At 35.8% G+C, this 13,760-nt stretch overlaps 1 protein-coding gene across 1 annotated transcript in view; it reads right to left on the bottom strand.

Annotated features, from left to right (window-relative positions):
• Positions 1-13,760, bottom strand: part of LOC102487844 (sodium channel protein type 1 subunit alpha) — a 158,359-nt gene that overhangs the window by 32,821 nt on the left and 111,778 nt on the right. The window contains exon 18 of the mRNA XM_027773849.1: positions 3,087-3,207. Coding sequence (XP_027629650.1) covers positions 3,087-3,207 — 121 coding nt within the window. The remainder of the gene's footprint in view (positions 1-3,086; positions 3,208-13,760) is intronic.

Genomic DNA, 13,760 nt, shown 5'->3' with positions numbered 1-13,760 from the left:
CTGAGAAGACCCAAAGGTTTCAATAAAAAAACTTCTCAAAGTAATAAATTAAGAAAGTGACAGGATAAAAAATCAACATAAAAAAATCTGTAGTATTTCTATATATGAACAAGGTGAATGAAGTAGAGCTGAAGAAAGCAATCTGTTTTACCATGGCCACAAAATGTATAAGATACCTAGAGATAAACCTAACTAAGGAAGTCAAAGACCTTTACAAAGAAAACTATAAAAATCTTTAAAAAGATATTAAAAGTGACATAAAAAAGTGCAAGGATATCCCATGTTCCTGGCTTGGAAGAATTAACATAATCAAAATGGCAATTCTACCCAAATTAATCTACATGTTTAATGCAATTCCAGAGATATTCTTCACACATCTAGAAGTGGCAATTATAGAATCTGTCTGTAATCATAAAAGACCTCTTATTGCTAAAGTAATACTGTGCAAGAAGAGTGGAGTGGGTGACATATCACTCCCTGGCCCCAAAATATACTATAAAGCTGTGTTCATTAAAACAGCATGATATTGGCACAAAAGCAGATGGGTGGATCAATGGAATAGAATTGAGACCCCAGAAATAAACCCCAAAGCTTACAGCCACTTATTTTTGACAAAGGATATCAGTCAATCCACTGAGAAAAGGAAAACCTTTTTTTAGCAAAAGGTGCTGGAAAAACTGGGTATCCACCTGCAGAAAGATGAAACTGAATCCCCATCTTTCACCATTAACAAAAATCAACTCAAAATAGATCAAAGATGTAAACCTAAGGCCTCAAACTATAAAAATACTGGTGGAAAACACTGGGGAAACTCTGGGAGACATTGGGTAGCTAAAGACATCTTAAATAAGACTCTCAAAGCACAGGCAATAAACCATAAAATAGACAAGTGGGACTATATCAGATTAAGAAGTTTCTGCACAGCAAAGAACACAGTAATTAATGTGAATCAACAGCCTTCAGAATGGGAGAATATTTTTTATAAAATATGTCTTAGACAAGGAGTTAATAACCAGAATACACAGAGAACTCAAGTGGCTTACCTGAAAAAAATTGTCTAACCCAATTAAAAAATGGGAAAATGAGCTCAACAAAAATCTCTCTAAGGAAGACATATAACGAGCAAAAAAGCATATGAGGAAATGCTCAACATCCCTCATCGTAAGGGAGATGCAGATTAAGACCACAATGAGATACCAGCTAACCCCTGTCAGGATAGTGAAGATTAAAAATACAAAAAGTGATAAGTATTGAGGTCATGGTAAAAGGAGCACCCTCCTACTCTGTTGGTGGGAATGCAAACTGGTACAGCCACTGTGGAAAACAATGTAGAGATTCCTCAAAGTTCTACCATTTGATCTAGCAATCTCACTTCTGGGTATCTACGCAAAGGACAGGAGAATGCTCAGTAGGAAAAGCAATTGCACCTCAATGTTTATTGCAGCATTATTCATGATCACTAAGACATAGAACCAACCCAAATGTCCATGAAGAAATGAATGGATGGAAAAAGTGTGGCACATATACTGTACGGATTACTATTTAGCCATAAAAAACCAAGACCCTGGCATTTGATAGAAAGTGGCCTAATATGGAAGATCTATTGCTGAGTGAAGCAAGATAGGGTAAGAAAGAAAGATATTGTACGTATCTACTTAATATATACTGACTATCCACGCTTTATGTTAGAGGAGATTGAAATATTGGAAGGCATAAAAGCAGTGAAAATAGTAATGGATGATGAAGACAGTTTGGAATGGGGGTGAAGGAGAAGGGAAGAGTATAGAGAAGGAGAGCAAGAGAACAGATAGAGAGGCATGACTTTAATGGGACACAGAAATGGTTTACTACCTGTTGATGATAACACGTATAGTATTTTGAGAAGTATCTCATATTGGGTAAATTCTCTTTACAAGCCAAATGATATATAGCGATTGTTTAAAAAATAATGAGAATAAATAATAAAAATGATCTGAAAAAAATAATGAAAAGCTATTTGATGATGATGATGTGGATAGTAATGTCTTTGACTTGACTATTATGCATGATAATCATGCTGGAAAGAGAAATGTAATATTTTGTAAAGCTATATGTGATTAAACATAGTATAAAATTATAATAATAAAATAATATATGAGAACCGATTTAACATTTTTAATTCATTTAGTTGAATAGTTGGACAGTAGTTACTTTTTTTAAGAGAGAGTTTTACTATAGGGTGGATAGGTTCACTAGAGAGACAGAGAGAGACAGAAAGCTAGAAATCACCCCCTCCCCCAGAGTCAATGGTCACACCATAATCCCTTCTCCTCCATTCTCCTCTTAGGATCTTGGGCACACATGTGCAATATGGAAGATCTATGGCCGGCATGAGTTTTAAGCCACTGGGTCCAGGACTCCACCCATAGCAAAAAATCTGAGAATCCAGTGACATAAGCATTATGCCATCTGCTGTTCCCCAGAAAGTAATTTTTAATATGAATTATATATATGAGAATTTCAAATAGTGTTTAAGATGCCAATTTACGGTGAAAAAATTAGTCACTAGCTTTGATCACATCGAAAATATTTTCCCTTGGGAACCAGCAGTTAGCGTAATGGCTATGTTGCTGGACTCCCATGTAGTCAACCGCGGTTCGCGTCCCGGACCCAGTGGCTTAAAACTCACGCTGGGTGCGTGTGGGCGCGTGCCCAAGAACCTGAGAGGAGAATGGAGGAGAAGGGATTGTGGCGTGGCCATCCCCCCTGAGGGGTGATTTCTCACTTTCTGTCTCTATGTCTCTCTCTGTCTGTCTGGCGCGCGCACGCACCCTATAGCGAAAACCTCTCCAAAAATATATATATATATTTTCCCTCCATGTTGATGATCCTTTCCACATAATGAACAGAAACAAAACAAAACAAAAAACAAAACAAAACAAATCACAACACTAGAGTTTAAATCCTTGTTGTCTCTTGATATATTAGAGGTAATTAGAATAGATCTACTACAAAGTTCTATCATAAGTGATTCATTTTGAGTAGCCAACGGCTGAAAAAGTTGTGCTTTACAAATAAAAGATTAACATGAGGATCACTTTCTTTACCTTCTGTGAAACAGGCTTCAGGTTCAAGGGTCTCCTCAGGTTCCACTACAGGCTGTTCCTCTGCAGGGGCACCAATATCCACAGTGCTACCTTCCGAAGAGCTACTGCTTTCATTAAGTTTCTGTACATGGGACAGACATGAAAAGTAAATCCCTTTAAGTCAGGTAATAAATAGCCTACCAGGAAAGGATGAGTACTATGAACTTATTTTGTGTCCTCATTGTGGCAAAGAAATTTTAGGTACAGAAGGAAAGTGGGACTGAATACGAAGAAAGAAAATTGCTGTCTATGTTAACTCCTTTAATCTCATTTTACAATGTAAGTATGGGATCTGATAGCAATGTTAGTGTTTCAAATGACCATCAGCAACTTGCACTGAGTGAACCACTGTCCTGTGAATTAGAAGAGCAGGAGAAGGAGAGGAAGAGAAAGAGGAGGAAGGAAAAGGGAACTGGAGAGGAGGAGTCTCTACTAAAGAAGGAAATAATGCCATTAGTTATTCTGTATTTTAATGTTTGACTTTACGTATTTCTTTAACTATGTCTTATGAAAGATGCTACCTTTTATTTTCACTCAAGTTACACATATTTCTGGTTATAATGCTTAGAGGTATTTTCTATAAATACATTAATATCTGCATATTCCATGTGCTCTTTGAAAATAAGCTGTAGCATAGAAAGTAAAAACTACATCCATAGATAAATAATGTTAAGCATATTAAATAAAACGCTAAAATTTCTGGCTAATATTTTAGACACGAAGTGTCATTAGTGAGATAAATAAATGATGTGTGGGAAAAATGTTATGTCAATATGCCATATGAAGCTGAAAGAAGGTAATTGAGTAAAACAAAAACAAAACTCATATATTTTGACAATACTGGATGGACACACATTTCTCTTTCTGAAGACTGGGAAAAAAAGATAGCAGAAATAATAGAAAATACCAATTTATGCACTAAGATAGAAACAAATCATGAATGCTCTTCCTAAAACCCAACACGCTGGCATTTAAATTTTTGGTGAGAGTAATTAATTCCTTTATTCAGCTTATATTTATTAGGCAATAATGTGCTTGGTGCTAAGTATTCACTGATGACTAAAACATCTGTGGCTGTTGTTGGGCTAGCAAATCTAGCTGTGTTTTCCAAACATTAATAAGCAATCAAAAGCACACACCAACTACCACTTCAACCTGTCATCACATTTTAAATAATAAAATTTAACATAATTAAAAATTATTAATAAGAATTTCATACACAGGAGATAGCTGATATTTTGGGGAAAATTTCATCAAACTGTATTTTCTTGAAGAAAGATAGCTTGTATCTGGGTGGATTCCAAATGCATTCTTTCTCTGCCTTTTACTTTCTTAGGAATAGAAAAACTTAACTCATAATTACAGTTCATTAAATCCTATGATATGTAGTTCTGTCATAGTTTTGAGGAGTCAGATTGATCTCTGAAATTATAAAAAAGATTTCTCACTAAAGACAAAATTCAACACTTTAAGAAATAATAAACCTGCTTCATAACAAACTCAAAAGCTGAAAGGTTGATTGATAAACATGGGATGCATTGCAGAGATTTGATCTACTTTTTGCTTGCATTTAGCTCTAAATAAATTTATGTTCTGTTCAGCATTTCTACTGAATTAAAAATATATCCAGAAACGGACCAGGAGGCGGCATGATGACTAAGGCATTGGATTCCCACATGGCTAAACATGGTTTGAGTCCTGGAACCAGCAACTTGAAAATCATGATGGGTAGGTGTGCACGCATTCTCAAAATCTCAAGAGAAAAATGGAGGAGAAGGAACGGCAGTGTGGCTCTCCTGCTGGAGATGATTTCTCATTCTCTCTCTCTCTCTGGCAAAGGAATGGGTCCTGTGGAAAAATAAATGAATGAATAAATAAATAAATGAAAATTTAAAACAAAAAAATTTAAAGAAAAAGAAAAAAAACTTAAAAAAGAACTGTCAAATGGTGGGCTATACAGAAAATACTTGAAAGCAAAAGCTGGTTCTTTGATAAAATAAAAAAAAAATGGCATAGTGTTAGCTGGATTAGTCAAGAGTAGAGAAAGAAACCAGATAACAAATAAGCAATGAAATTACAACAGATAGAACAGAAATACAAAGATCATGAGAGAATACTATGAGAGATTATATGCCAATAAAAAAGCAAACCTAGATAAGATAGAAAAATTTTTGGATACATATAATTTACCAAGATTTAACCAGGAAGAAATGGAAAGCCTGAATAGACCAATAACAACCAACGAGATGGAATCAATAACAAATTGATTCCAAAAGCAAAGTCTAGGTCCTGAAAGTTTCAATTCTGAATTCTACAAAACTTTTAAAAAAGAACTAACCCTAATTCTTCTCAAACTATTTTTAAAGATTAAAAATGAAAGAACTCTCTCAAATGCATTCTATGAAGCTTTTATCACCCTGATCCCCAAAACAGACAAAAACAAAACAGAAAAAGAAAATCATAGAACAATATCCATGATGATTACAGATGTAAAAATTCTCAACGATATAGTAATTAATTCTATCAAGAACACATCGAAAAGAAAATATTATACACCATGGCCAGGTAAGCTTTATACCAGAAGTGCAAGAGAGGTTCAACATACACAAAACAATAAATGTTATCACAATATCAGAAGGAAAGATAAAAAAACAACATATGATCAGATTAATCAATGCATAAAAAGCATTTGACAAAATACAACATCTCATCAGGGCTCAGCCTCTCAGGAAAATTGACATAGATGGGACATTCTTAAATGTCAATAAAAGCCATATATACCAAACCAATAGCTAGCATCTTGTTTCCATCAAAATTGGAACAAGACAATGCTGCCCACTTTTTCCACTCCTATTCAACATAGTACTGGAAGTTCTAACCAATGCAATCAGACAAGAGAACAAAATAAAAGGCATTCAGAGGTGGAGGCCATGCAGCCAACACAGGCAGAGCCTAAAGAGCTGCCTTTCACATCTAAGCAAGGCTAGGGTGAGAAGAGCTGCAGGCAAGACCACAGCTACGAGCTAAGGCTTTTAACTGTGTTTGTTGTGCTGGTTTGTGCTGTTTTTGCTTTCAGTCTCTCTGCTATGGTACCCCATAAGGGTAAAATAACACCCTCAGCCTTACTGTATTTTTTACAATAAAACCAATTAATAATCCTAAGAGAATGCAGATCCCTAAGGTGGTGGCGAATGGGAATTATTTCGTGAGGCTCACCCCACCTGCCTGGAAAATATCAATAAAGAATGCTGCACTCACTTCTCCTACTGGGAACTACATAGATAGCATTAGAACGGTTTAGGTTAATGGAAAACTACTAAATTGGTTAAATGACCTCAGTAGCTGGGAAGCTCAGGGGCTCATTCGCAAAATACTGATGCCCCAAACAAAGACCATGAGTCACCTTTGATCTCAGGACAAGGAAAAATGGCCGCTGCCCTGAGTCACAGCCTTTGTATAGAACAGCACATAGAGGGTCACACACACACAATAAGCTTTAGGTCAGTCATTAAGCTGCTTACAAGACCACATTCCTTTCCCATATGAGCAATAGGCTCTCCCCCTTTGCTGTAGATTACCCCAGAGAGAATATAAATGTTCTACTTTAGTATATATTAACCATGTCTTTACTTAACCAGATAAGATTTCTGTCCAGGTCTCCAGCCTGGGGCTAAAGTTATCAAGTGGGCCTGGGACTAAAGTTATCAAGCTTGCTGAAAAACTTCTCATCTGGAAGGCCATACCTGGTAATCAAGATCTAAGAAGAAAATTTTCCGGACAGATGGACTCCCTTGCCCTGAGGACTGTGATTGACTTCCCCTGATCAAACAGAACAGTGCATCATGTGTTCTGATTATTGTTCCTATGCTTTGAATACCTTACTTTTTCAAGTAAAATCTTTTACTTCCCCCTTGCCCCTCCTACTCCTGTAAGCATCCCTCAATAAAAATATGTCCTAGCCACAGACGCTGCAGTCTTGAGCTTGCTCTGACTATAGTTGGCTGAGAACATGCTAAAAGAGCATAGAGATCTCTGCCTGATTTCTTATCGCTTGCATCGCCTTCCATTGAGTCTCAACCCACCCTGGCTGGAGCAGGTCTCCAGAATTATCTCTATTTGCAGATGATATGATTACTTACATAAAAAATACAGAAGAATCCCTAAAAAACTTCTGGAAGTGAGAAACAAATACAGTAAAATGGAAAGATATAAAAACGTACAAAAATCTATTGCATTTTAATACACCAACAATAAACAAACTGAAATAGAATTGAAGAAAGCAATCTCATTTACAATAGCCATGAAAACAAAATAAGATATCTAACAACAAATCTCACCAAAGGAGAGAAAGAACTCTACATGGAAAACTATTAAATACTTTTTTTTTTTTTTGGAGAGGTTTTTCACTATAGGGCGTGTGCGCTCGCCAGACAGACAGAGAGAGACAGAGAGACAGAAAGAGAGAAATCACCCCCAGAGGGGATGGTCACACTGCAATCCCTTCTCCTCCATTCTCCTCTCGGGATCTTGGGCACGCATGCACACGTGCCCGGCGTGAGTTTTAAGCCACCAGGTCCGGGATGCGAACCATGGTCAACTACGGGGGAGTCCAGCGACATAGCCATTACGCTAACTGCTGGTTCCCTATTAAATACTTTTAAAAAGAAATTGAAAATGACACAAAAAAGTGGAAAAACACACCATATTCCTGGGTTGAAAGAATTTATATAATCAAAATATCAATCCCATCCAAAGTCATCTAAAAATTGAATGCACATATAATCCTTATAAAAATAGGAAATAATAATAAAATTTGTCTAGAATCATAAAAGGCCTTGTATTGCCAAAGAAATACTATGCAAAAAGAATAATGTAAGAAGCATCTCCCTTCCTTACCTCAAAACATATTACAAAGCTCTCATAGTCAAAACAATATGGTATTGGCACAAAAACAGACAGGTAAATGAATAAAACAGAACTGGAAACACAGAAATAAACCTCAGGGATACAGCCAACTGATCTTTGACAAAAGCCACAAGGCAATCCAGTGAGGAAAAGAAAATCTCTTTACCAAATGCTGTTGGACAAACTGAATATCCACCTGCCAAAAAATACAACTGACTCGTACCTTTCATCATTAACAAAAATCAACTCAAAATTGATGGGGGGAGGGTCAAAATAGAAAATCTTAAACTATAAAACTACTGGTGGAAAACACATAGAAACTCTTGGAGACATTGGAGCAGGCAAACCTTAAATAGGACCCCCAAAGCCCAGTCAATAAACTGAAAATAGACAAGTGGGAATACAGTAGGCTAAAAATTTTTTGCACAACTAAAGAAACAATAATTAGTGTTAGGAGACAACCTTCAGAAAGGGAGAATGTATTGCAAATTATGCCTCAGATAAAGGACTGATACTTAGACTATATGGACAACTCAAGTAGCTTACTCACACACAAAAATATCAATCCAATTAAAAGATGGGTAAGAGAGCTAAATAGACAACTCTCCAAGGGAGACCTATAAAAGGTCAAAAAGTACATAAAAACATACTCAATATCTTTATCACAAGGGAAATGTAAATCAAAACCACAATGAGATACCACCTACCCTTAGTCAGAATGGCTAATATTAAAAAATAATAATAATAAAATAAAAAATGCTAAGTGCTGGCAAGGCTGCAGTGAATAAAACTCTCCAACACTGTTGGTGGTAATGTAAATTAATATAGCCACTGTGGAGAACAATATAAAGGTTCCTTGGAAACCTTACAAGTAGAACTACCACATAATCCAGTAATTCCACTCATATGTATCTACCCAGAGGATAAGAAAACCCTCAGTAGAAAAAACACTTGCACATTCATGTTTATTGCAGCATTATTAATAATTTCTAGGACATAGAATTAATCCAAATATCCAAAAACATACAAATGGATTGAAAAAATGTGGCACATGTACACTATAGAATATGAAACAGTGGATTCACAAAACTTGCAACTTTCATCAAGTTACAGTAAAAATAATCCAAAGAAAAAATTCAGAATGAGCCAACAAATGAAGCCTACAACTCAATCTTGAAATTAAAAAACCCTACCTACTCATACCACAAACCAATAATAGAATTTTGTATGATACATGTATTAAACATTTCATAGAAATTTCACCTGCTACACCAAGCTAACTTTTGCTAAATTTAGACATGAGTTATATTTAATATGTGTGTGCAGTAATTCTGCCAACCTAATTATATACTTGTTATAAAAACAGGGAACCAGCAGTTAGCGTAATGGCTATGTCGCTGGACTCCCATGTAGTCGACCGTGGTTCGTGTCCCGGACCCGGTGGCTTAAAACTCACGCTGGGCGCATGTGCGTGCGTGCCCAAGATCCCGAGAGGAGAATGGAGGAGAAGGGATTGCGGCGTGACCATCCCCCTTGGGGGGTGATTTCTCGCTTTCTGTCTCTATGTCTCTCTCTGTCTGTCTGGCGAGCGCACACGCCCTATAGTGAAAATCTCTCTCAAAAAAAAAAAAAAAGAATTACAAAAAAAAAGGAATTACAGAAACAAATGTCACAATAGTAACTTAAGGGCAATAGTATGACCCAATGATATGTTATTACTGTAACTCAAAACTTAAAAAAAATGCTACCAATAAAATCTTTTAAACATTTGAACAAGTATAGCTTTAACTTAACACAGTTCTTCACGCCAAGTGCCAAAATACAAATATTAGGTTCCATATCAAACTTTGTGACCATTACTAAACATAATTATTGATCACCTAAATTTCAATTTTCCATTTGACAACTATGAGCCATAAGGTAAAATGATATAAACATAAAATAATGTAAAATTGATAGTATTTTATGTCTATTGATTGCCTACACACACACACACACACACACACACACACACACACACACACACCCAGACTAAGTATCAAGTGACCAGGTCCAGGACTCAAATCACAGTCAGCCATGTGGGAGTCCAGTGCCTTAACAACTATGCCACCTGCTGGCCCCTCATTTATTTTTTTTTGTATCTGTTTTTGTTTCTGACTAGATGACCTTTATATATGTTATGTTGAGCTCCCAACAGACCCTGATTGAATGGTATCTTTGATGTCATTAAAATCCTAATGAATACTTACCTTAAATTCTACCACTGACCAAATGTTCTCATACCTGTAGACAGTTAATACTGGGCCATTCAAGTGCTAAAGCTGTTTCTATGCAAAAAATCTGGATAGAAACCAGAAAACACTGAAGATAGTATGCAAAACAGAACTCAGATATAGTCATAAATATGTACTAGCCAAAACCTGTTATATAAGGTAAATTACACATTCCAAAAGATGGCTAGATCTTACTGAAGTTTGGAGAATAGCTAGCAGTACCAAAGGTAAACATGGATCTGGAGCACTGTCTCCTACACTATGGTTAGTACAAAAGGAATTGTATAAGCAAAAACAATGCTGCCAATTTTCCAGAAAGTAATTCATTTAACTTGTTCTGATAACTTTTTGAAGAGTATTTCTGGTTTTTCTCTTTACAAACAAAAATATTTTTAAAGATGGTTGCACCATCAATAGAATAACATATATGCTTGATTGATTTCCCTGATAAATTAGATCCTGAGTTATCATAAGTCATCACTTGTTATCCAAATCTGAGAACTTGGACTTCCCATGGGCCATGTATACCAAAAACAATGAACTGACCTTCCCACTTATTTCATCTAACAACTTCATCATTCTTTTAGCAAAGAAAAGTGATCTCTTTGGGGTCCTCCTTTCCCTAGTGTGTCTTACCCGGGTGGTGGTAAAATATTAACTTTTATTTATGTGGTAAGCAACTCCAGGACTTCTCCACGTTTGAGTGCTCTTGCCAACATAACCAATTTATTCTTAAGAACATTCTTGAAAATATTTGTTATAGTTCAGCTTTGTAATTATTTACAGTTACTCCATACATTCCTAAATATATTTTCACTTCAATACGCACAGTTAGGAGTTAATATACATTTTAGGAATGTTTTTTGGAGAGGTTTTTGCTATAGGGTGCGTGCGCTTGCCAGACAGACAGAGAAAGACAGAGAGACAGAAAGTGAGAAATCACCTCCAGGGGGGATGGCCACGCCAGAATCCCTTCTCCTCCATTCTCCTCTCGGGATCTTGGGCATGCATGCACACGCGCCCGGCATGAGTTTAAGCCACTGGGTCTGGGACTCGAACTGCTGTTGACTATGTGGGGGTCCAGTGACATAGCCATTACACTAACTGCTGGTCCCTCCATTTTAGGAATTTTAAGATGCTTTAAATGATGACTAAATGTTCATTATTCATATTCCAATGGAAGATCTGGCCTTGGAAACTTCGTAAGTCTAGAAATGTGAACCTCTAGACATTTACAAGAAAATGTTTAACACTTATTAAGCAATACAAGTACTGTATACTCTATGGTCTGTGGGAACTTCTGTAGAGGTGTGACTATATAATGGCATGCAAAGTCACTATGCTCTAGAAGTAATGAGCCACCTCCATTCTAAAACTCACTCCCTTAATTTAATTCTTTATCTGGTTGTTTCCAGTGTCTCTTTTTAGTACCAGACTCAAAATCTCCTTGTGTACTCTTATTTCAAGTGTTTACAATAGTCAAGTCAAATTTACTTAATTCTGTCTGAAATAAACTTTTTATCTGTTCATCTATAAATTCTCATGAATTTTCTACTTATTCTTATCACCTTTCCTTTGGAGAACTAGAAATGAAAAAAAAAAAAACACCCTCGTTTCAGCCTCACCTAACTTAGGCCTTTGAGGAACAGAAAGCCTGGCATATAGGAGATGCCCAATAAGTGTTTGGTGAATGAATGAATGGAGATGAAAACCTCTGTTTCACATGTTATTGCCATTTGAATCCTTCAACTTCACACTCTAATAATATCTCACAAATCTATTTTTCATAGTTAAAAACTATGCTTTAGTCAAGATGAATTTCTTAACATTCTCTGGCTTTTTCTGACAGCTTTTTTCCTCTTAATTGTAATTTCACATTTATGCAATACAGCAGTTGTACATATTTATAAGGAAAACTGTGGTGTTTTAAAACATGAATACAATGTACAATGATCAAATCTGTGCAATAAATATATTCATCATCTTTAATGTTTATCATTGCATTGTATCATACACATTCAAAGTCTACTCTTTAAGGAATTTTGAACTGTATCTTTTCTTTCTATTTTTCTTTCCTTTTGCGAGAGTTTTTTGCTACAGGGCACATGCGCTCACGAGAGAGACATAAAGACAGAGATACAAAGAGACAGAAAATGAGAAATTGCTCCCCAGAGGGATGGCCATGCTACAATCCCTTCTCCTCCATTCTCTTCTTGGGATTTTGGGCATGCATACACATGCACCCAGTGTGAGTTTCAAGCTGCTGGGTCTAGAAGTTGAACCGTGGTCAGCCATGTGGGAGTGTAACCATTATGCTATCTGCTGGTTCCTGTATATTTAATATTCACAAGCTGTAATAACTATGCTATAATGCTCTATAGCTCATACCATTTATTTACATGTACTCTTCTTTGTTAAACAAGTTCTCCCCATCCTCCTTAATCTTTCTCCTTTTTATTTCTGGTATACACTTTTATGCTCTACTTTTATGAATTGAATTTTTACTTTCTGGTCTTTCAGTGCCCTGCTTTTTTCACTTAGCATTATTTCCTCAATATTTTTTTTTTGTCTCAAATAGCAGCATTTTATCCTTTTTATGGCTGAATAGTACTCTGTTGTGCATATATTCTACATTTTCTTCATTTACCAGGTATTGAAAGGTTAATTCCATATCTTCACTATTGTGAAGAGTGCTGCAATAAAATTAAAAGTGTAGATAGCTATTTAACATACTGATTTCCTTTTATATGGATATATAAACAGCATAGTCAATAATGAATTATAAAGTTGTTCTATTTTTAGTTTGTTGAGGAACTTCCATATTGCTTTCCATGATGGCTGTAGTAATTTACATTCAGAACCAAAACAATGAAATTTTTAGAAGATAATCTAGGAGAAACATTCAGGACATGGGTTAGGCAAAGATTTTTCAATATAAGACCTCAGCAGCATGGGCAACAACACCAAAAACAGATGAATGGGATTACACTAAATGTAAAACCTTTTGTACAGCAAAGGAAACAATCTGTAAAGTTAAGAGACAACTTACAGAGTGGGAGAAGGTATTTCCAAATTATATACCCAACAAAGGATTAATAACCAAATTATATAAGGAGTTCAACTTACCAGAAAAATATACAAATAATATAATTTATAATTGGACAATTTATCCAAATAGACGGTTCTTGAAAGAAAATACACAAATGGACAAGTATATGAAAAAATACTCAGCATTGCTATCCATCAAGAAAATGCAAAGTAAAACCACAATGAGGTATCACTTCACCTCATTTATAATGAATATTACCAAAAAAAGCAAAGAATTACAAGTATTATTGAAGTTGTGGTGGAAGGGGAACTCTTTTTTTTTTTGGAGAGGTTTTTTCACTCTTGGGCGCGTGTGCTTGCCAGACAGACAGAGAGAGACATAGAGACAGAAAGCGAGAAATCACCCCCC

Source organism: Tupaia chinensis, unplaced genomic scaffold (assembly GCF_000334495.1).
Source record: "Tupaia chinensis unplaced genomic scaffold, TupChi_1.0 Scaffold000381_1, whole genome shotgun sequence".
NCBI classification, from domain to species: domain Eukaryota; kingdom Metazoa; phylum Chordata; class Mammalia; order Scandentia; family Tupaiidae; genus Tupaia; species Tupaia belangeri.
This window is presented reverse-complemented; position numbering and strand designations above follow the sequence as displayed.